This window comes from Eulemur rufifrons, chromosome 9, assembly GCF_041146395.1.
Source record: "Eulemur rufifrons isolate Redbay chromosome 9, OSU_ERuf_1, whole genome shotgun sequence".
In the NCBI taxonomy this organism is placed as follows: Eukaryota; Metazoa; Chordata; class Mammalia; order Primates; family Lemuridae; genus Eulemur; species Eulemur rufifrons.
Genome location: NC_090991.1, coordinates 13,376,207 through 13,397,957, shown reverse-complemented (window position 1 = coordinate 13,397,957; position 21,751 = coordinate 13,376,207). Strand labels below are relative to the sequence as shown.

The 21,751-nt window shown below is 57.4% G+C and overlaps 1 protein-coding gene across 4 annotated transcripts in view; it reads right to left on the bottom strand.

Annotated features, from left to right (window-relative positions):
• Positions 1 to 312: 312 nt before the first annotated feature.
• Positions 313 to 21,751, bottom strand: part of ATP2A3 (ATPase sarcoplasmic/endoplasmic reticulum Ca2+ transporting 3) — a 33,317-nt gene continuing 11,878 nt past the window's right edge. Inside the window, exons 6-22 of one of the 4 annotated variants that reach the window (XM_069482123.1) lie at positions 21,407 to 21,487; positions 21,228 to 21,313; positions 19,148 to 19,612; positions 17,370 to 17,458; positions 17,116 to 17,218; positions 15,790 to 15,921; positions 15,281 to 15,406; positions 13,936 to 14,154; positions 13,503 to 13,838; positions 11,619 to 11,839; positions 10,527 to 10,729; positions 9,891 to 9,976; positions 5,880 to 6,013; positions 5,469 to 5,586; positions 4,844 to 4,961; positions 4,440 to 4,512; positions 313 to 1,648 (exon numbers count right to left, since the gene is read on the bottom strand). In XM_069482123.1, coding sequence (XP_069338224.1) covers positions 1,585 to 1,648; positions 4,440 to 4,512; positions 4,844 to 4,961; positions 5,469 to 5,586; positions 5,880 to 6,013; positions 9,891 to 9,976; positions 10,527 to 10,729; positions 11,619 to 11,839; positions 13,503 to 13,838; positions 13,936 to 14,154; positions 15,281 to 15,406; positions 15,790 to 15,921; positions 17,116 to 17,218; positions 17,370 to 17,458; positions 19,148 to 19,612; positions 21,228 to 21,313; positions 21,407 to 21,487 — 2,654 coding nt within the window. In that variant the 3' untranslated portion in view covers positions 313 to 1,584. Of the gene's footprint in view, positions 1,649 to 4,439; positions 4,530 to 4,843; positions 4,962 to 5,468; positions 5,587 to 5,879; positions 6,014 to 9,890; positions 9,977 to 10,526; positions 10,730 to 11,618; positions 11,840 to 13,502; positions 13,839 to 13,935; positions 14,155 to 15,280; positions 15,407 to 15,789; positions 15,922 to 17,115; positions 17,219 to 17,369; positions 17,459 to 19,147; positions 19,613 to 21,227; positions 21,314 to 21,406; positions 21,488 to 21,751 lie in introns of all 4 variants that reach the window. The other 3 variants (XM_069482124.1, XM_069482125.1, XM_069482126.1) reach the window with 3 other exon arrangements.

The following is a 21,751-nucleotide window of genomic DNA, read 5'->3' as shown; positions in this document are numbered from 1 at the left end:
GACATGCAAGTCATAAAATGCAGAAAAGGCCTTTGAACGTGTACACAAACTGTCAGAGCTGTCCATGTGAGGAACAAGTAGACCAAGGCTGGTGAAGGCTCCCTGCCATGCACCTGCCACTCAGGTGTGGCTCTGGAAAAGCCAGCGCCTCTTCAGAGTCCTGTCTTGGAGGCCAAGAGAATGATCCTGGCACGCTGGGAACCCCAGACCTTCACCCAGCATTTCCTGGGGTGGGGGTGGGGCAGGTGGCAGGGTGGCAGCTAGATGCCAGTGGGCAGAGATGTGGGACACACTCCAGGGACACACGCTGCCCCAGGCACACAACCTTTATTTCCCTACCAAACAGCATGTCAGCAGAGGGGTACAGGGCTCTGCCCCTGCTAAGACCTCCCCCGACCCCAGGAAAGGAGCAGAGAATCTCTGCCGAAGCAAAAACCCCCACACCCAACCTGCGAGAGATGGGAGGGAGCGGGGGAAGGGGCTGCAGAACGTGGAAACCATTTGCCTGCAACGCAGGCTGAGGGGACTTGGGATTCTGGGGACCAGGACAAAAATGTGACTCTTGATTTCTGTATAAAATAATCACTTTGTACACTCCCTAGGACGGGCAAAGATACACAGACAGTCACCACTCACTGTCTTCTGCTACACCTAGTTTTTGTCAGAGGAACAGAAGCTGAGTTAAGAGAAAGTCTGTCCATCAGATGCTGTATCAGCTGACACCATCCACGCAGAGATGTGTTCCGCCAGCGGGGGTGGGGAGGAGCAGTGCCCTCCTCAGTGACATCCTTTTGGCTCACAGGGGTTTGTGGGGAGCAAAAAGTGAGGTCGAGAGCCCAGGAGAGCCCACCAGTCACCCAGCTGTGCAGACAGCACGATGGCCACCCTCCGGGCCGGGGGGAAGGGCACGGTGGTCAGGGACCGGGGGATGTCCAGGGTCCCAGGCACCAGGGACAGGGATGGCACGTCTAACCTCTGCTTGGCAGACCAGGCAACATCCAGACTCTGTACGTCATTTGGGTGGGGCAGGGAGACCTGAGTTCGGGAAGTGAGGGAGCTGAGGCAGGCAGACCAGCCTGTCTCCTGGGAAAGGGGGTCCTTGCCCTGCCCCTCCTCCCCACGCCTTGTGTCCGTCTGTCTGACCCTTCCACCCCCTGGGGCCTGCACATATAAACAGAAACAGGCTCAAGCTCTCAGGAGCCGACTTTGTGGAGGCAGAGCAGAGTGGACGGGGCCGCCTGCCCTTGCTGTGCACAGCTGGGCCCACATGGCCCCCTTCGACCGCCGCCGCAGGGCTAGCCGGGCTCCAGACCAAGCACTAAGGGAGAGGTCAGAGCCGGTAAGAAGGGCCCCCGGGAGTCCTCCATCAGTGCAGAGGCACCGGTCACCAAGCAAATGCCCAGCCTCCAAGCCGGGGGGAGCGGGCTCCGGAATGTGCTAGAGCACTTGGGCGGAGAGGGGCTCTGGAGCTCTGGATCTGCTGCCAGCTCTGGCTTCGGGCCTGTCGTGTGTCCGGCAGGGCCCGGTGGGCAAGTGGGTGAGCGTGGTGGCAGGGCGGGGCGTGGGGGCGAATGCTGGGCACCGTCAGTCTGAGGTGCACACCGGAGACTCCACTCTGTTCCCAGCACTCACTTTTGCTTCTTGTCTTCTGGAAGGAAAACCCGAGAGCACGTTAAGATGCATGTGTAAGAGCACACGTCCAGGCTGACTCCTTCCAGCCCCTTCCCCGGCCCCTTCCTCCTTCCATTACTCCCAGAACAGCCCCACTGTCCCACGGCCTCCCTGGCTCCAGGTCTCTGTCTGCCCCAGCCCTGCCAGGCCTCCTGAGGGGCCGCCCCAGTATCCTCTTGCTGCCTGGGTGCCTTCCCTGGATGCCCCCCAGGCCTGGTTCATATTCCTCTGTCAACACCCCCAACCCACCACAGTGAATATTCTCCTCTTGGCTTTCAGTTTGGGGGAACCGCCACCCACCATCACGTCCAGAAATCAGAGTCAGCCTAGCCTCCCCCACCCACTCCAAATCCAGCCTGATTTCACCCACGTCTCGTCCTCTGCTGCCCACCAGGCCTCCAGGCCTCTTGGTCCTGCCCCCAGCCCCAGTCTTGCCTCCCCAACACCCTTCTGCCCCTGGCATCGTGTGAAAGCCCAAACCCGCCCCATCACCCCCTCTCATGGCTCCTCACTGTCCTCAGAATAAAGCCCAAGTCCGCCTGGTACCCCGGATCCTCCCAGGTCTGCCCCACTCAGCGTCTCCAGCCCCCGCCCGCACAGCCCAGCTGCACAGCCCAGCCCAGCCCAGCCCTGACAGCTGCTCAGCCACACCTGGGCAGAGCCAGGAGGCGGGGCAAGAGGACCCCTCAACCCCCTGGGGCTGACCTGCATCCCCCGATTCTCCCTCATAAATCACAGGGGAGCCACAGTGTCAGGCTTCAGCAAAACTTCCCTAAAAGGCCACCCGGCTGGCTTGAGAACACAAAGGGTCCCCTCTCTCACCCCCGCTCCGTCTGGCTTTAGGAGGCCCAAGGGACTGCAGCAGAACTGCGCAGAGCTGTCTGGGCTTCCAGAGAGCACGTCCCTTGGGGCCCCTCCACCCCACCTCTCAGATGTGGACGCAGGTGCCCCGCCTATGTCTGTTCTGTGGGCCTCACACCACTCTAGCGGCCCAGCACGTCAAACTGGAAAGGACCATGGTCAACATCTCAGGTCAACGGTGGAGATGGAGGCGTTGCCTGGGACCAGCTCAACAGGGCTGGGACTCTGTCTCCTCCCCAGACCGCTCAACCCCGCTCACCAGCCTCTCTGCTTTACTCTCATATCTTCCGCCTGCCCTCCAGGGTGACATGTCCTTCCCATGCTTACACCCCTCCTGTGCCTCCCACGGCCCTGAGGATAATGTCCAGGGTCCCTCCCTGGGCATGCAAGGCCCTTGCCACCCTCTGGGCCTCCCCTCTCTGCCCTGCACTCTCGGTTCCTGCAGTGGTGTTCACTGGCCCTGTTCCACCAGGTTCAATCCCATCCTTTCCAACCTCTGCTTTAACCCTGAATCTTCTAGAAACCACCCCTTACTCCTGGCTTGGCAGGACTTACTCCTTCCCAGGGCTTCTACCCTGCCCCCTCTTGCTAGGGGCCCTCTCCTTCCTGCCATGAGGCCCAGGAATCTGCCACTGTCCAGCAGCCAATGCTGAAAGGCATCCCAGACATAAGCTTTTCTCCACAGCTGAGGAATTTTAGTCATGGGCAGAATGTTGTCACTTTTCTTTTTTTGAGACAGGGTCACACTCTGTCACCCGGGCTAGAGTGCCGTGGCGTCATGATAGGTCACTGCAACCTCAAACTCCTGGGCTCAAGGGATCCTCCTGCCTCCACCTCCCAAGTAGCTGGGACTACAGGCATGCGCCACCACACCCAGCTAATTTTTCTATTTTTTCAGTAGAGACGGGGTCTTGCTATGTTGCCTAGGCTGATCTTGAACTCCTGGCTCCCAGCTTGGCCTCCCAAAGTGCTAGGATTACAGATGTGAGCCACCACACCCGGCCAGAATTTTGTCACTTTTTTATAAATTTTCTCAAAATCTGCTGAGCTCCTTGGCAGTTGTGGCCACTAGGGAAGTCTCTTGAGGAAGACAAAGAAGCCACGGAGCTGCCCATGTCCCCAGGAGGGGGGGCCTGGCAGGTGAGTGAGTGTGGTCAAGGTTGGTAGAGGATTTCTTGGTGCTCTGGCTGGAGACGGGATGCTTCCCTTAGGCCCCTGTGGATGCAGTTTCTGGCGTCAGACCCATTCTCTCCTCTGCAACTCCAAGGGGGTGACACAGAAGGCAGACCACAAAAGAACCGTGCAGGGGACAGAATCCAGCTCCCAACACCACCCATGGACCCCAATAGGCCTTGCTTCAGCTGAGCACCCACCTCCACCCTTGGGTGAGCCCCTGACATGAGTCTGGCCACTCCCTGGACAGACAGACCTGTGGTAGGGCAGCTCCATTGCTCAGTCCCTATGGAATGACAGGCACGTGACCAGGCACACCCCCCTCCCCGCCTCCCCTGGGACCATGACACATTCCTGCCAGAGGTGGCCCCCAACAACCCAGCTGGCCTGGCCTCAGCCATTGCCTGGCCCAAGCCGGGCCCCTCCGCAGCGGTCTGGCCACATGGCCACTGCCTCTCTGCAAATTCCCGGGGACGGGAGCTCACCCCTGCTTCTTCCCTCACTGAGCAGCTCTGACAGTGAGAATGATGCTGCCTCCCTTGCTCTCGGGAGGTTTAGAGTCACCCACTCTCTGAGCCCAGGCGGACGGACCCCATGCCCCAACCTGTTCCTCCCCGCCTAGCCACTGCTGTTGTGTCCCCAACACCTGTCCTGAAGTAGACCCGGTGCTGTGAGCCTAGACACAAAGAACGCTCCCCTCCACCCACCCACAAGGTGACACCAAAGAGGCCAACCCGGTGTGGTCTGGGGTCCGGGAGGTGGTCAGCGGCTGCCTACTCCAGGCCTGGGAGACTGTCCTGAGAATGCCTGGATAAAGACAGGCCAGGGGCAGAAAGGTCAGAGGCCAAGGCCCAGAGCAGGCCACAGCATCCTGACCATGCGGGAGGTGGTGGCAGGTGAGGACAGCAAGGCAGCGTGGCCTGAGTGGTGCTCCCATCGGCAGCGCAGTGAGCCCAGGACCCTACAGACACCTCAGGCCAGAGCCACCAGAGCCCCTTCACATCCTCCGCGTTGTGATCCGAGAACGCCTCTCCCTCTGCACAGAAAGGGAGGCTCCGTGCAGGAGCGGGGGCAGGCGGGCAGGCAGGCTGCAGGTCAGCAGGGAGCAGCGCCGCAAGGCCTGGGGCCCCCCACTCACCGTCCATGTGGTTCCGGGACAGGTACTTGAGGGCCTCATCCAGCAGGATGACAGGCAGGGATATCTGGAGCACCACCACCCACTGGCGCCCGCTCAGAGGGGTCACCTGGAAAATGAGCTGGCGAGAGGGAAGGGAGGTCTGCTCAGAGGGCTGCCCTGTGCCCCAGCCATCTACCCGCTTCTTCCACCCGGACGCTTCTTCCACCCGGACGCCAACGGACTCCTGGTGAGCACTTCTAACACGCCCCCTGAGGTCCCACCCCCAGATCTTTGCCCAGTTTCCTCTGCCTGCAGCGTCTTCCTTGTCCCCTCCCCCTGCTGGGAAGCGCTAGGGCTCTGCCCTGGGGAAGGGCATGGTCCTCCTCCCACCCCAGCCTTGGGGCACCCCCTCGGCAAGGGTTTCCACCTCTTCTGTCCCCCAACTCTGGGGGCTCCTGAAGGTAGGGCACATCTGGAGGGTGGTGGCCAGCCAGACCTCTCACATGCCTGTCCTGCAGGTGGTCTCACTGCAGAGGGGTCCAGAAAGGCCTGGCGACCAGCCCAGGGCCTGTGATGTCCGGGCATCATGTGGTCCCCAGCTCCCCAGGGACTGGAGGAGGGGGTGGGGCGGGGCAGGGAGACTCACGGGCAGGGGTGGCACGAGCAGGATGAGGAAGTGCAGGGCCATGGACATGGCCACAGCTGCCAGCAGCCAGGGGTTCAGCCAGGGCGGCATCCGCAGCAGCGACTGGTTCTCCGAGACGCTGCCAAGGGCACACGACACTCACCTCAGGCCAGGATACAGAAGGCCCAGCTGTGGCTCACCAGTGTGGAAGAGCCTGTCCTGGGCTTGGACCCCTTTCTCTGTCCCTCAGACCCAATCTGGGCCCTTCTATTTCTTCAGACCCCAGTCTCAGCCCTTGTCCCTAAGACCCCAATTCCGGCCTCCACTGTCTCTCAGAATCCCCCTCCAGACCCCTCTGGCCCCAATCCTGGACCCCTGGGATCCCCAGATCCCACTCCTCAACTCCAGCTGCGGACCCTCCGCCCGGCCCACCTGTTGAGGGCGTTGCACATTTCAATGGTCACCAGCACAGACAAGGCCATGGTGGTGGGGAAGCGTGACTCGAAGACCTCACAGTCGACGCCGGCAAAGAGCGGGTTGTCTTCGGAGCACTTCAGGAAGTTCCTCTGAGGACAGCGGGATGGGGTCAGGGACAGCGGCCGGGCAGGGAGTGGCTGGCGGATGGAGGGGAGAAGCCTCATCCCGCCCTCGGCCCACACCTGAGCACAACCAGCGGGCAAAGCACTCCTACTGGGGGGCCCAGGAGCCTGGGAGGGATGCTCCGCCAGCAAGGGGGGCACAGGGGCTGCACCTCGCCAGGAAGAGGCCTGGGCACAGAGCAGGAAGAGTAGACTGTTCTGGGCGGGGGCTCAGTGGATCAGAGGCAGGGGCCCTGGGGCTGGGGAAGGACGGGGCTTTACCTAGAGGGCGCATGGGACCCTGGGGCCCTGCGGTGCAGGAGGTGGGGGTGGTCATGAACTGAGACCACCGAATAAGTAAATGCACACGGAAGTCAAACAACAAACTCAGGCCTGAATGGAATTCGACTTTGTGCTAGAAGAGGAGGTGCCCCATTCACGGTTATTAAATAAGATTCCACTCACACCGCACTCCATTTCTGCCCCTGAAATCCAGCCCTACCAGATCTGCAGACTCAGGAGTTGCCAGAGCGCAGCCTCAACACTGGGTTTCTCCGTAATGAATAAGACGCTGTCAGGCCCAGATAAAGGAAGTGGCCTTCGCCCCTCTAACCCCAGGGGACAGTTTTCTTTCTGCTCATAAACCTTATTGCAGAATCCGCTGAGATAAGAGGCTGAACTGAGGACATTTAGGAGCACGTCTGTCTTGCTCTCTTCCTCTTCATGGGGATGAGCGTGAATGTTCCCAACCGTTAACCAGCTCAGCTCTCCAGTGATATAAATCTGCTCTTGGGTGTCTAATCTGAACACAGAGATCTTTTTTTTTTTTTTTTTTGAGACAGAGCCTTGCTCTGTTGCCCAGGCTAGAGTGCAGTGGTGTCATCATAGCTCACTGCAGCCTCAAACTCCTGGGTTCAAGAAATCTTCCGGCCTCAGCTGGGACCACAGGCACCACCATACCCAGCTAATTTTTCTATTTTTTGTAGAGACGGGGTCTTGCTCTTGCTCAGGCTGTTCTCGAACTCCCAACCTCAAGCGATCCTCTGGCCTCAGCCTCCCAAAGTGCTAGGATTACAGGAGTGAGCTACTGTACATGGCCTGAACATGGGGATTTTTTAAACTAAGGGTTTAGGAATCAGGGCTGTGTGCTGTGAAAATATTAATAATCCCCAAAGAGATATCTGTAAAATGACCAGCCCTCTGACCTGTGGTCAGTCCAATAAGCGCACCCACACGCCTGTTTCCCCACACTGCATACATGCAGACAGGGCAACGGTACGCCTTCCTCTTCTCTCTCACGCAGGAAGAAACATTACAGAAGACTATGGCTTGGCTAGATTTCTTATTTGAACAAAGAGATGAAGAATCTTATCTCTTTTAAATCAACAATAGCAGTTGTGCCCAAAACTCAAGCTCCAACATTTGGGGCAAGTGCACATGTTTTTATTTGGTGCGGATCGTATAGCAGAGAAAATGTCCTAAACTTTGAACCTAGTTCTACCCACCCTGTGACCAAGAGGAACGACTCCTCTTGCAGTTGTGCCACAAGCCCTGAGGCCCCACCCTCCCAGATCGTGATGGTTTATGCACACATGTACACACAGACACAGGGACACACACCTCCCACTTGGGCACACGCATGCTTACATCCTTATGCACGGACACAGGGAGGACAATAGCAACAGGATCATACATAGATGTTTCAATACATCTGTTGCTTTTGTCATAAACACCCTGCCCAGTGCAGACTGGGGTTTCATGAGTGAGCACCTGTCACGCACACACATTCTGCCCCGGGTCATGGTTACAGACCGAATCGTTCATCAGGTCTCAGGGAACTTCAGTCTCATAGGTGCGTGGGAGCCCCTGTCGGAGCCCATTTCTCCCAAATCGTTCATTAGAAGGTGTTCAGGGCCGGGCACGGTGGCTCACACCTATAATCCTAGCACGGTGGGAGGCCGAGGTGGGAGGATCACTTGAGGTCAGGAGTTCGAGACCAGCCTGAGCAAGAGCGAGACCCTGTCTCTACTAAAAATAGCAAAAATTAAGCCAGGCATCATGGCACATACCTGTAGTCCCAGCTACTCAGGAGGCTGAGGTAGTTAGGATCACTTGAGCCCAGGAGTGTGAGGTTGCTGTGAGCTAGGCTGACACCATGGCACTCTACTCTAGCCTGGGCAACAGAGTGAGACTCTGTCTCTAAAACAAACAAACAAACAAAAATAGTAAGAAAACGAGGTGCTCAGGGATGGAACTTCTGTCTCAGAGGTGCATGGCAGCCCCTGTCGGAGCCTATTTCTACTAGCGAAGCCACTGCTCTGCCTACCCTTTGTCTGCCTGCTGCCTATTTCCTATTCACCTTACTCTGTAAGGTCCCCTTTAGGTTTTTTTTTACTTAATTGACACTTACATAGCGCTTATTATGCAACAGGTGCTGTCCTAAGTATTTTATAAGTATTGACTCAGTTCATCTTCTCGACAGCCCTATGAGGTAGGAACAATTATTATCCATTCTATAGATGAGGAAACCAAGGCACAGAGAGGTTAAGTAACCTGTCCAAAATCACACAGCTAGCATGTGGTGAAACTAGGGTGTGAACCTAGGCAACTGGATCCAGGCTCCATGGCCCCTGCTCTTAACCACTCTGCCGCCTCTTGGTGGCTTCTTCCTGGAACCATGGGGCTCCGGACCCCTTTCCTGAAATTCCAACAACAACTCGAGCTGAAAGTTCTACCTGATTGGCGGTGGGTGTGGGAGAGAGGTGGGAATCTAGCTAGCATCACTCCCCGGTGTCCCGCATGGGTAACCAGGCAGGCAGTGGAACCGAGATGGAGGTGGAAGAGAGGGCGGTTTGGGGACAAGGTGATAGACTTGGTTTGGGACTCTGGGTTTGCAATGGGTCTGTGGGACATCGCAGAGGAGGTATCTAGCCGAATTTATGGGGCTGGGGCTCAGAAGAGAGATGGGGGGGGCATCCTTAGAGATCTGGGATCCTTAGTATAAGCATGGTAGCAGGGACAGGGCTGGAAGGTGGCACCCCACCCCCTCCACTCTGCTGCTCCTACAGGAGCCAAGTGAGCAGAGGAGCCCAGGCTGAGCCGAGCTTCCCGACCCGAGGGCTGGGAGGGGCCTGGGCTCTGCATTGCCGCCAGAAGGGACTGCCCCCCAGGCCTGAGGGGTAGTGGGTGACAGGGAAAGTGGCTCCTGGGCTGCCCCCTGCTCAGACAATGAAGGCAGCCACGCTGCGAGGGAGAACAGCCTGCACCCCTGCAGCCCTAACTTCAAACAAGGAACCTAAGTCAGGAAGGCTCTTTCAAGCAAAGGAGAGGAGTCGGCTGCTTGGACAGAGGACAGACTGACAGATGGCAGGGAGGGGTCTCCCCACCTGCTCCTACAGCTGTGCTGAGCTAAGCCGGCCCCTGGTGGGCACTGACTGCAACAGGTCCGTGGGGCCCATCCTCGAGAAACATCTGTTGGTTGCAGGAGAAGGGCCCGACAGAGGCCCCCTCCACTCCTGATCTCCGCAGTTTGGTCCTCTGCCTGAAGTCCCACCTTTTGGGGGCCCATTCCTTTCACCTCTTGATATTTTTGGGGTCCCCTGACAAAGGGAACACACCTAACTGATTGGGAGAGGGAGCAGCTTCTCTTCTGACTTAGGGGGCTGTGCTGGTACCTCTAGGTTTCCGGAGGCTTCTGCGCTTGGCTCCTTGGGTGGTGGATATTTACATATGTGTATGGGGTAGGGAAGGACGCTGTGCCAACCACGGGGTCCTGGACCCCTCTCCTCTGGAACTCCAACAACTCGAGCTGTAAGTTCTACCTCGGGTCTAACCCCAGCAGGCTCCCTGGCCAGCGCTTGCTCACCAGCTGGAAGAAGGTGACGTGAGGTCCCTCAGCATCATACAGGAACCACCAGGTGGCGGCAGCCACTGTGGCCAGGCCCACGTACACTACAGAGAGGGAGGAGGAGACGGGCTGTAGTGGATGGCATCGTGTTTCAGCACCCACTTCCCCTTCCCAGCGATTTCATGAATTCCCATCAGGGAGCGGCCCTCCCCTCTCTAAGCCGCGTGGTGTGCAGGCACCTACCCTCACTGTCAGTGGTGGGCCCTGATTGGCAAGCAGCACCTGCCACACCCTTGGCCACAGTGATTGGCTAGGGAGACAAACAGGTGACCCAATTTGGACCAATGAGAAGAGGCCTGAGACTTTTATCCTACTACTAAGGCAGCGGTATAGAAAAAGGCTCTCTTTTCTGCTGAATTCGGGGTTGTCATGGAGTGGGCAAGGGATGCCTGCTTGAGAATGAAGCTGACGCAGAGCCAAAATATGCCAGTGATGCTGTCTGAAGCCTGAGGTGAGCTCTGGTCTTTTCAGTTACATGAGGCCACACAGTTTCTTTTGGCATAAGCCAGGCTGAGCCACACACTCTGCAGTTTGCAAGCCTGACACAAAGCTCTTAGACAACCTTGTGGCTTTCTAAGCTGGGTCCCTGCTCACCTCCAATAGCCAGATACCGGAAGAAGAGCCAGCCACTGATGAGGGCCTCGCGAGGGTTCCGGGGCAGCTTCTGCATGATGTCTAGGTCTGGAGGGTTGAAGCCCAGGGCCGTGGCAGGTAGGCCATCTGTCACCAGGTTGACCCAGAGCAGCTGCACAGGGATCAGAGCTTCGGGCAGGCCCAGAATTGCTGTGAGGAAGATGCTGGAACCAGAGTCATGGGCTCTAGCCCCCAGCAGGCCCGGCCCCCACCAGACGGAGGGTCCAGCTCTTGCTCATACCACAGGCCGGGAAGATCACTCACTATCTCCACAGCAGCCCCTCCTTGCTCTGCTAGTTCTGATGTGTGTGAGCGGTGTGTGTACACGGCTCTGCCTCACGCCCGCCAGCCCTACCTTCCCCAGTGTAGCTCTGGACCCTAGACAACACACACACACACACACACACACATACACGTACATGAACAGGGCATGCCCAAGCATCAGACATGTGCAAAAACCTAGCACATGCCACACAATCCCACAAACATGAGCAAACACCTGTATTTTTGCCCTGATGTACAGAGATGCAGAATCCACACGTTTAGCAAACACGTGCTCACCCTTCCCCACAGGTGTCTCCCGTGGGGGCGTAAGTGTGTACACAATTACATGCTGGCACATCCTTCTGTTTGTACTCCCACCCAAAGATGCATGAAAGCACGCATGCACACATAAACACATGTACACATGCCTCTCAGGCACACCATGTATGCACACACACATTAACACACATACACACATGGACACATTACAGCCTAAGGGTGGGGCCAGTTTCTCTCATCTTGTCAGTCTGAAAGTGGGAAGAATGTTATGGCTGGAGGGAGGACAGCGACTCTTCAGGCACCTCCTTGGGTGCTGGGGTGCTCTAGGAGATGATCCATAGGTCACCAGGGCCTCTGGAGGATGAAGAGGTATCCTCACCCTTGCCCACCTTGAGGTGGGACCCTGGAGGGCCCCATCCCTGCTGCCCCTTCCTGGGAACAGGCATGTTCCCCGTCTCAGGGACACAGAGCTGGTCCAGAGGGCTGGGAGGAGGGAACGCAGGGCCTCACCAGACAACCTCGCCGACGTTGGAGGAGATGAGGTAGCGGATGAATTGCTTCATGTTGTTGTAGATGGCCCGGCCCTCCTCCACCGCAGCCACGATGGAGGCAAAGTTGTCATCTGACAGCACCATCTCTGCGGCCGACTTGGCCACGGCAGTGCCTGAGCCCATGGCGATGCCGATCTCCGCTTTCTTCAGGGCTGGTGCGTCGTTCACCCCGTCACCAGTCTGTGGGCCAGGTCAGGTAGCGCCACACCTGAGCAACTGCCCTCCCCTCTCATCCCCTCTCAACTCAGCCCATCCCCAATCTCGTGGAATGTCCCCAAGGAAGCCGACAGCTGGACAGAACAAATGGTGGGTTTAAGAATGAACTTAGAAATTGGGCTGTGGGTGAGGCGGAGGGGGAGGCAAGGGGTGCACTCAAAAGCAAGGTTGGGGAGAGTCCGGAGTCTAAGGTCAGAGAAGATGATGGGATGGGATGGGGTAGGGAGAGGGTGGGAGAATGATGAGGGCACAGATGAAATTCAGGTTGGACATGGGGTAGAAGATGAGGCTGAGGTTAAAAGATGAAGCTGAGGTTAAAAGATGAAGCTGAGGTTAAATGATGAAGCTGAGGTCAAGTCAGGGGTGAGGTCAAGGTTATGGCCCAGGTCAAGGGTCAGGGAGATGCTGTAGTAAAGGTGAAGGTCAAGTCAAGGTTAGAGGCCAAGTCAGAGGTTATGGTCCACATTAGGAGTGATATCAAGGTCAAGGCTGGAGGCCAGATGCAAGTTGAAGTCAATATAAAATACTATGTCAGGGGGAAGGTGTCAAGGCTGATGTCAGGGATCAAGACTGGACCCGTATCAGGGTTAAGCTCAGAGTTAAGAGTTAGAATAAAATGAAATCAATGTCAAGGACACGGGCAAAGTCAGCACAGAGGTCAAAGATAAGGTCAAGAGCCAGGCTGCGGGTGTAGTCAAGTCAAGGTTGGTGCTCAGGTCAAGCCTGGGCCAGGGGTCAGGGTTAAGGCCAAGGTAAAGGATGGGGTTAGGCTGGAGGTCAAGACTAATAACAGAGGCCAGGTCAGGGGTGAGCCTGCGGTCAAGAATCAGATCAGAACTGAAGAGCAGGTCGGCAGTCAAGAACGAGTCAGAAGGAAAACTGGGCCCAAACCAATGTCAACCCAAAGGCAAATGGATAAACGAACTGTGGCACAGTCACATGTGGACTGACACCCACAGCGACGCAGACAAAGCTCAAATGGAGAAAGCCAGACTACACACCCTGTGATTCCCTTCATACGAAAATCTAGGACAAGTAAAACTAACGTGTGGTGGGAAAAAGTCAGAGCAGCGGTTGCCTGTGCAGGACAGAGGACGGATGAGGAAGGGGCCTGAGGGAACTCTGCGGGTTGATGGCGATGTTTCCTGTCTTGAGAAGGGTGTGAATTACATGGTGTGCAGGCTACCACGTTCACCAAATGATACGCTCAAGATGTGTGCGTTTCATCAAGTGCAATTTTACCTCAAAAATGAAAAAGAGAACCATGCACAAAATCTCTCTCTAGTCAATGATATGCATCCTAAAGCACGCGAGGGTGAAATGCACTGATGTCTGCACTTGCTCTGAAATGCATTTTAAGAAAGATGGATGAGGCTGGATGCAGGATGGACAGATGGATGGATACGTGATAAAGCAAATAGAATCAAATGTGAACGGTAGAATCTAGATGACGTTACATAGGTGCTCGCTATAAAATTATTTCAATTTTTCTTTGTATTTGAATATTTTTGTAATAAAATGTTAGAGAAAGTAAGAATGAGGCAGAGGTGGGGGTTGCACGGGTTGCCCTCTCCACGCCCTGTGGCCCCACGCCCCACCACCTCCCCGGGCTCCAGCCTGGCCTCACCATGGCGGTGATCTCATTGAAGGACTGCAGGTTCTCCACGATGCGGGACTTGTGTGTGGGCTCCACCCTGGCGAAGCAGCAGGCGGTGCGGCAGGCGTGGCGTTGCTGCTCGGGGCTGAGGTCATCAAATTCTCGGCCTGTGTAGGCCTTGCCCTCCACGTCCTCCGTGTCCCCAAAGATGCCAAGCCGGCGGCAGATGGCCACGGCTGTGCCTTTGTTATCCCCTGTGATCATGACCACTCGGATGCCCGCCTGGTGGCAGCGTGTGATGCAGGCAGCCACCTCGGGCCTCGGCGGGTCCAGCATGCCCACGCAGCCCACGAAGGTCAGGTCTGTCTGTAGGGAGGGAGCAGATGCGAGCGGGGCCTCAGCCCATCCTCGACCTGCTACCTGCCCATCTGCAGCAGGGAGATGCCCAGCTCCCAGCACCCACCTCGTACTGCACAAACTTGCTGCAGTCGTCCAGCTGCATGTCCTCCTTCCTCGGGGGCGCATCCCGGGTGGCCAGCGCTAGGCAGCGCAGCGTGTCTGAGCCTGAGCCCCAGTCCCGGATCTTTGCCAGGATCTGCTCCCTGGAGGTGGTGGTCAGGGGGGCTGTGCGGCTCCCCACACGGACTGAGCTACAGCGCTCAATCACACTCTCAGGGGCCCCCTGAGAAGTGGGGAGAGGGGGAGAGGAGGCAAATCCATCAGTCAGAACCCTGCCCAAATTGAGGAAACTGAGACCAAGATATGGGGAAAGGCCACCCAAGGGTACACACAGCAAGGCATGGACCAGAATCCATTCTTTGAAAGCTCAGAGTGGGAACCAAGTGGACCTCACTGTAAGAAAACATGAAGGGAATGGGGGGCAGTGGGACAGCCACCCACCAAGGGGTCCCCTTCCCTTATCAGCCCACAGCTCACAAGGCCAGCTGCAGCATTTTGGGGGTAGGGGTGGGAATGGCGTCCCCTGTAGGCCCTGCCTCCCTGCCTGCCTGGCACGACTGGGATTCCAATGGTGTAGAGGCCTCAGCAGCAGGAGGCAGACTGGGCCCTGCCTGAGGACCAGAAAGAACCGTGCAGAACGTGTACTGGGTGCAGCCCCGGGAAGGCGGTCTTGGGGGTGACAGGCCCCTCAGCAGCCTCAGGGGCTCGCTTTGGACCTCACCCCAGCCCCAAGGATAGCCTCTGAATGTTCCTTCAATGGCTTCTCCTGCTCCCAAAAGGTTACTCCAAACACTAACTTTTCAAAAGTGGCCCAAGCTCCCAATACGGAAGCCTCTTCGTTTCAAAAGGGGTTAAAACCTCCAGCACAGTATAAAGTTAGGGCTGGGATTCCTACTTCAGGTTTCAAAGCAGCAACAGGAGGTACTGTAGACAGAGGTCTAGACAGGAGCTGGTTTCTTTCCCTCCCTGGGACTCAGTTTCCAAAACATGGAGCACCAAGGGTGGGCACCAACCACCTCTAAACCACCAGTCAGAGGCAAAAAGGCTTCTGAGAACTTCCAGCCCGACCCTGTGGTCCACATGGGGATGTTGAGGCCCACAGAGGCGCATGAATGACCCCGAGGTGACCCTCAGCCCAGAGCTGGGACCATGCCAGGGGCAGGGCTCTTCCCCTGGGTCTGGCTTATCCCCACTAAGCCTGGACTCTGCTCCCAGTTGCCCACAGCGTGCTGAACACCCCTACTCTGATTCATCCTGGACAATGGGCTCACACCTCCCTCAGTCTCCTGCAGCTGCTGCAGAGGACTGGGACCAGGTCCCCCGGGACCTTGGCTGTGCAGGGGCCCCACCTTCACAAACATCTTGCTGCCCAGGCCTGTGGGGTCGGGGCGGGTGGGTGTGCAGTACACCGACATGGACTTCCGGTCTCGGGAGAACTCCAGGGTGAACTCCTTCCGCATCAGCTGCTTGATGACCTGTGGGGTCCAAGCAAGTCAGGGCATGAGGGGCAGAGCCGGTACCTTGCCTGCTTTCTCCCCAGCTGCTTGGTCCTAAGAAGAGCCTCTTGCTCTGTGGGATGATATTTGTACTCCTCTGTCCTTGGCATTCAAGGCCTCCACCTCCCTCTCCTCCCTCTACCTGGGTGCCATTTCCAGACCATACTGTGCGCACCCCAACTTCAAGCCCTTGTCCACACTTAGCCTTTTCTGCTTTTCTCTCTAGCCAAGCATTACTAAGGGTTTGAGGTCCTTCCTCCTCCTGGAAGCCTCCCAAGACTTTGCTCTCCTCTCTCCTTCTCCAGATGCCCCAGAAGGCCCAGCCATGCAGTCCGAAGCCTGAGCCCCCCAACCCTGCTCACCGCATTGCAGGCGCCAGCTCGCTCCACTCGGGACAGGGCCTGCAGGTCGGTGTCGAACACGTTCATCTTCTCCACCAGGCAAGTCAGAGCCGTCTCCGTGGCCTCTCCCACCTTCTCATACACACCCTTGGCCTGGCAGGACCCAGGGACAGGGAGTAAGGGGCAGGCGGCCCCCAGCCGGTCTCCCCAGCCTCACTCACTCCTTGTCCCCTGGAGCTCCCTTTGCCGGAGTTCCTTGTAGCCTCCTTCGCACAGTCCTGAGAGCCCTTCCCAGCACAAATGCCCCAGGGTCAGCGTGGTGTCTGGCCCCAGGGTGACACTGGCCGTCACCCCCTTACCCCAACCCCTGGCATCACTGCTGCCCTCCACCACCCTCCCTGGCCACCCCTTCTGAGCCCCCCTGCTCCTTCCCTCCCACCCACTCTCCTTGAGACCCGTCCTGCCTCCACCCATTTTCATGTGCTCAGGACCTCCAGTGCCCAACCCAGCCAAGACCTCTCTCCTGAGCTCCAAGCCCACACGTCCAATTGCTGCCTACTGGACCTTGTTCCCTGGGGACCCCAGGCCAACTCCTTCTCTCCCCATGTTTGCCACTCCAGTGACAGCTCCAGCTGGGACAGCAACCAGGAGCTACTTTCTCTCTTTCACCTAACCAGTCACCAACTCCTAGGACTTCTGGCTCCCAAATCTCTCGGACCCATGCCTCCTCCCCTCTCCCCAAGGCCCCAGCCAGGGCTTGGCCAGCATCTCTCTGGCCTGGACACTCACACAGGACTTCCTGGCTCCTGTCTTGTCCTGTCTGTTCTATTCTCCACTCAGAAGCCTGGGTGATCTTTTGCAAATGCAAATCTGACCATGTCACTCTACTGCTCAAAACCCTTCAGTGGCTCTCTGCTGCCCTCAGCTTGCCATGGGAAATTCCTTGGTCTGGGAAGCTCCATTCCACTGCTCCAGCCACATGAACGGCATTCAATGCCCAGATCACACCAGGCTGTTACAGACGGTGCGACTTTTCTGGGCTGTGCCTTCTGCTTTACACACCCTCCCTAGTCCTGCCCTGCAATCTCTTCCCCCAGGTAGCCCTGGCCCTGCAGCCCCTCACACTGCAGTCCCCCACAGCCCACGAGCCCGAGGGGCAGGGTTCTATAACCAGTCTGAAGAGGAGCAAGGGGTGGCAGTGGGGGGTGTGCCGGGGTGACCATGCTCCTGGGGCGTGACACTCCCAAGGGGCAAGGACTACCCACTCTGTGAGCTTTGAGACTGGGAAAATGGTCTGTCCTGAGCGCCCAGATACTAGAAAGGTCATGAAAGGGAGTGGGGGCCCACCTCGTTGTAGTCCAGCGCCGAGTCGTTGCACAGGGCGCAGATGGTCGCCAGTTCCACCAGCCCATCGAACTGCCCGCAGCGCACGGGCTGCTCCCCCTGCCGCCTGCAGAGCCCAGGCCAGTCAGTACGGGAGCCCTGGCCCCGCCCCTGGCAGGGGCTGCCGCTCGGCCCCGCCCCCAGAAGGCCTCCCAGACCGCTCTGCCGTCCCACACAGCCCCGCCCACAGGTCAGCCCGCCCCCCTGCCCGCACTCACACTTCGCCCTCGGGGGTATACGTGGTACCCGAGATGGTGAACTCGTGCAAACGGCAGGAGCTCCCTTCGGCCTCCGCTACCACGAACATCTGGGGAGCACAGGAGCATGCTGAGGCGGACCCAGTCACCTCCCTCTTCCCTGGACTGCCAGCTTGAATAAGGCCTGACCCCAGGGTGGGGTCCTACAGGTCCCCTCCCCTACTCAAGAGCCACCAGCACAGCCCCTCCTCCCCTTCCAGGGAGGTAGTAAAGAGTACAAGGTCCAGGCTGAGGTGGGGACTGTGTGCTCTGCCCAGGTGTGACCAGTTCTGGCTCTTCCGTTTGCCCTGGCTCCTGGGGGATTTATGGCAAGTTCTTCAATGTTCTGGGGGCAGCTGCCAGCTTGAGGGAGCACTGAGCTGGGCAGGAAGCCTGGGTCCTTGCCCATCTCACTGTGACACCTGGCCAAGCACCTGAGCCTCAGCTTCTCCACTGGTACCGAGGGGAGAAAGTGCAATCACAGTCCATCTGCCTCTCCTTCTCCTTCAAGGGGATGAATTCCTGGCCTTCAAGGGAAGAAACCCACACATCCCTCTGAGGTGCAGTCCCTCCAGTCCAGAGATGTCCCCAGAGAGTGAGGCCCTGCCCGCAGGGCCTGCTGGGTCACCCAGCCCTTTCCTGTGCACCTCAGGGACAGGGGCTCACCCCTCCAAGGGCAGCCCAATTCCTTATTGCTAGGGAGACAGTTCTTGCTTCCCGGAGACTGCCTTGCTCCACATTCTCAAGCAATGGGCCAACCCAGCACCCAGCAGGTGCTCAATAAATGTCCCTTCCTTCCCGCTCTTCTCCCTAATCCTGGGTGTAGTCCCCCAACAAACACAGCCCATTACCCAGCATGTAAGGCCTCTATAACTCTTCTATACTGTGCTTTTAAATCTATATTTTTTTAATCTAAATTTTATTAGAGATGGGGTTTTGCTATGTTGCCCAGGCTGAATTTGAACTGGAGGATTCCCACCTCAGCCCTCTGGGTAGCCAGGACTATGGGCATGAACCTCTATGCCTGGCTTAAATCTTTATTTTAGTCAATGAGCACTCTGTTCAAATAAAATTCCACCAGGGGTTTTAGCAGGTCAGTGCTACAGCAGCCTCTGATGGGCTTCCGCAGGGCCTTGGGGTCTCAGAGTACTTGGCCTGGGTTTCCAAGCCCAGAGGGCAGACTGTGGGAGCCGGGGTGGGAGAACAGTGGTGGGGAACCCACAGCCTTCCCCATCTCCCCATCTCCCTTCTGCTGGGTCAGGAGGAGCCCTCTGCCCCACAGGCCTGCTGGAGTCCCAGCCAGCATCCCTGCAGCATGTGGGCAGTGGGCCCGGGATGTGGGATCGAGTGCCCGGGAATGAATAATTCCTGCCCTGGCCCTTCCCAGGTCACTGGAACCGGCATATCTGGTGACAGGCATCAATTGCACGGAGTCATGATGGAGCAGGATAGAACCCGGGTCCAGGCCCAGCTTGGCTTCCTTTATGGCTACCTGGCAGGGCTCACACACTCCTTCATAGGCTGTCAGCAACCTGGCCAGGGCTCCACAGTGACACAGAGGCCCCAGTGACATGTGTTAAGCCAGGCGTTGTCTGCTTCAGCCTGCCCCATGAAAACCTGGACCTGCTCCCCTTCCATGAGACAACCCACAGAATCTGTCCTCCATCCCTCTCCAAAAAGGAGGTTGGGGAGCAGCCCAGAGAGGGAGTTCAGCCTGCCCAGCCTCACACAGCAACATCAAGCTGGCTGCAGCCACTCACCCGGCAGACAGACATCTGATTGGTGGTGAGCGTGCCCGTCTTGTCCGAGCAGATGACCGAGGTGCATCCCAGGGTCTCCACAGAGGGCAGGCTCCGCACAATAGCGTTCTTGCGTGCCATGCGCCTTGTGCCCAGTGCCAGGCATGTAGTGATGACAGCCGGGAGGCCCTCGGGGATGGCAGCCACAGCCAGGGCCACCGCGATCTTGAAGTAGTAGACGGCGCCACGCAGCCAGGAGCCACCGTGGGCTGGGTCGGCAAAGTGGTTAATGTTGATGACCCACACGGCCACGCAGATCACGGAGATGGCGCGGGACAGCTGCCGCCCGAACTCGTCCAGCTTGCGCTGCAATGGCGTCCGCTCTGGCTCCACTGCCGCCATCTGGCTGCGGATCTTGCCAAGCTCCGTGTGCAGGCCCGTGGCCACTGCCACTCCCACTGCCTTGCCCGACGCGATATTGGTACCCTGGCCAAGGGAGGGGTGGGGGAGGGGCTGCTCAGCACCCGCTGGGGCCCAAGACCCCTGGCTCCTTCAGGCTGGAGCAGGGCACTTATCCTACTCGGCTTTCTTTTTCTCCGTGTCACCAGTGCTTCCAGACTTACATAGCTACCTGTACATTGGGTCACTGCTGCCTCCCCATGACAGTATCAGCTCTAGGAAGGCAGAGATTTGGTTCATCACCATATCCCCAGGGCCTAGCATAGGGCCTGGTACAGAGGATGCACCAGGGCCGATACCAACAACATGATCAACTGGCACAGCACGGACACCAACCCACCAAAATGTGAGTCGGAATCAACCTCCGTAGCCACACAGGGGTGTGACTGACCGTGAACCTAGGAAGACGGTCCATAAATATTCACTGAAGAATCCAGAAAACCTGAGCCTCCGCTCATGTTTCCAAGGCCCTGGTAAAATCCCCAAGTCCCGGTATAAGGGACAGCCAGCCTTGTGTCTCATTGTCCTTCTCTGTAAAATGGTCCAACAGAGGCCCAGGCCACAGTAGCTCCAAGGAGGCCAATAACCCGGTGCCCCTCCAAACGGATGGGCTGGCATTGCTGCAAGAGGGCAGGTGCTGGTGGCAGCCCTGGCCTCCCACGTGCAGGGGTCAGCCAGACCACCCTCCTCAGAAAGCTTCTTAGTGACACTGCTGACGCTTGGGCATGCCTCCCAGGGCCCCCCTCCCACCCCAAAGCAGTTTTCCCAGAGCTTCCATGCAACTAGGCAGCCCACGCTCCTCAAGAGGAATTCCGGGTGAACATCACTTTCTCCGTTTCTCTTCACTTCCAGGAGTTTTTCTAGCCCCTTATAACTTGGTACCCTGGGCCACTGTCCGATTGGCCTGATCCTTCCTTGTGTCCCCAAACATTCCACCTAACCCTTCCTTATGTCCCCAAACACTCCACCTAACCATTCCTTGTGTCCCCAAACACTCTGTACTGGCTTCAGCCCGTTGCTGGGCAGGTGTGAATATCGCTTGCTAATTCTTCCTGAGGTCACAGTGGTAGGTGTCTCTCACCAAAGCTGCACCCATGGCTCTCCCTGAGAAGAGCCAGGGGGACCTGGCCTCATGCCTTGTGGGTTAGTTTTCCCATCTAAGAAATGGACTGTTCCTCCACCACTTTTGTAACCCTCTTTATTCTAGGTTTTCTGTTGCATGATTATAGGTAAGCTCTACCTCTCCCCAAATTAAGGCAGAGTATCCCAGCAGGTAAGAAGAAAAGAGAAGACAAGCTCTGGAGAAAGATGTCTGAGTTCACATCCCAGCTCTGCCATTCACTGGCTGTGTGACCTTGGACAAGTTACTTAACATCTCTGTGCCTGCTTCCTTGCTGAAGAATATAGATAACAAGAGTATTTATTTCAAAGGTTTGTTGTAAGGATTAATTAAACTAGTATGTGTAAAAGGCTTAAAACAGGCCGGGCACACAGCCTTCAGTAAACACAAGCCATTATCATTACTATAAATTTGCATGCATTATCAATAATCTATGAGGTTCTTTCCAGTAGGACATTAACTGATTAATCTTATTTTTAGTATGACTGTCTGGGCAAAGCCCCAGGCATCCCAGGGACTTACAGAAAACAGCATGTTCTTCTTGTCCTGGTTCACAGCTCTGGGGTCTGGGATGGCATGCGTGTGTTTGGTCACAGACACGGATTCACCTGGTCATGCAATCAGATATGAGAAGCCCCACATGAAGACAGACCCATCCCCTGCCCCCGTCCCCACCCTGGGCCCCAGCCTCTGGGCCTCACCCGTCAGGATGGACTGGTCCACTCTCAGCGTGGTCGACTTGATCTCGATGAGACGGAGGTCAGCAGGCACTTTGTCCCCCACTGTGCGGGGAGAATGGCTTGGCTGAGGGTGGCTTGGGGCACCATCCCCTGGGGAAAGCCAGGAGGGCTCCCAGGAACCAAGGCTGGGGCTGGAAGGCAGGCGTCTGAGCTGGGATCCCTCAGGGGGACCCCTACCACTCTGGCCCACAGTCTCATCTGTCCAACAGGGCTTGGGCCAAAGAGCTTCAGAGGGGCCCGACAGTCGCCCCCTCTGCATACACAGCCAGAGACATGCAGGCACAGAGCGGGATGGGGCTCCCAGCA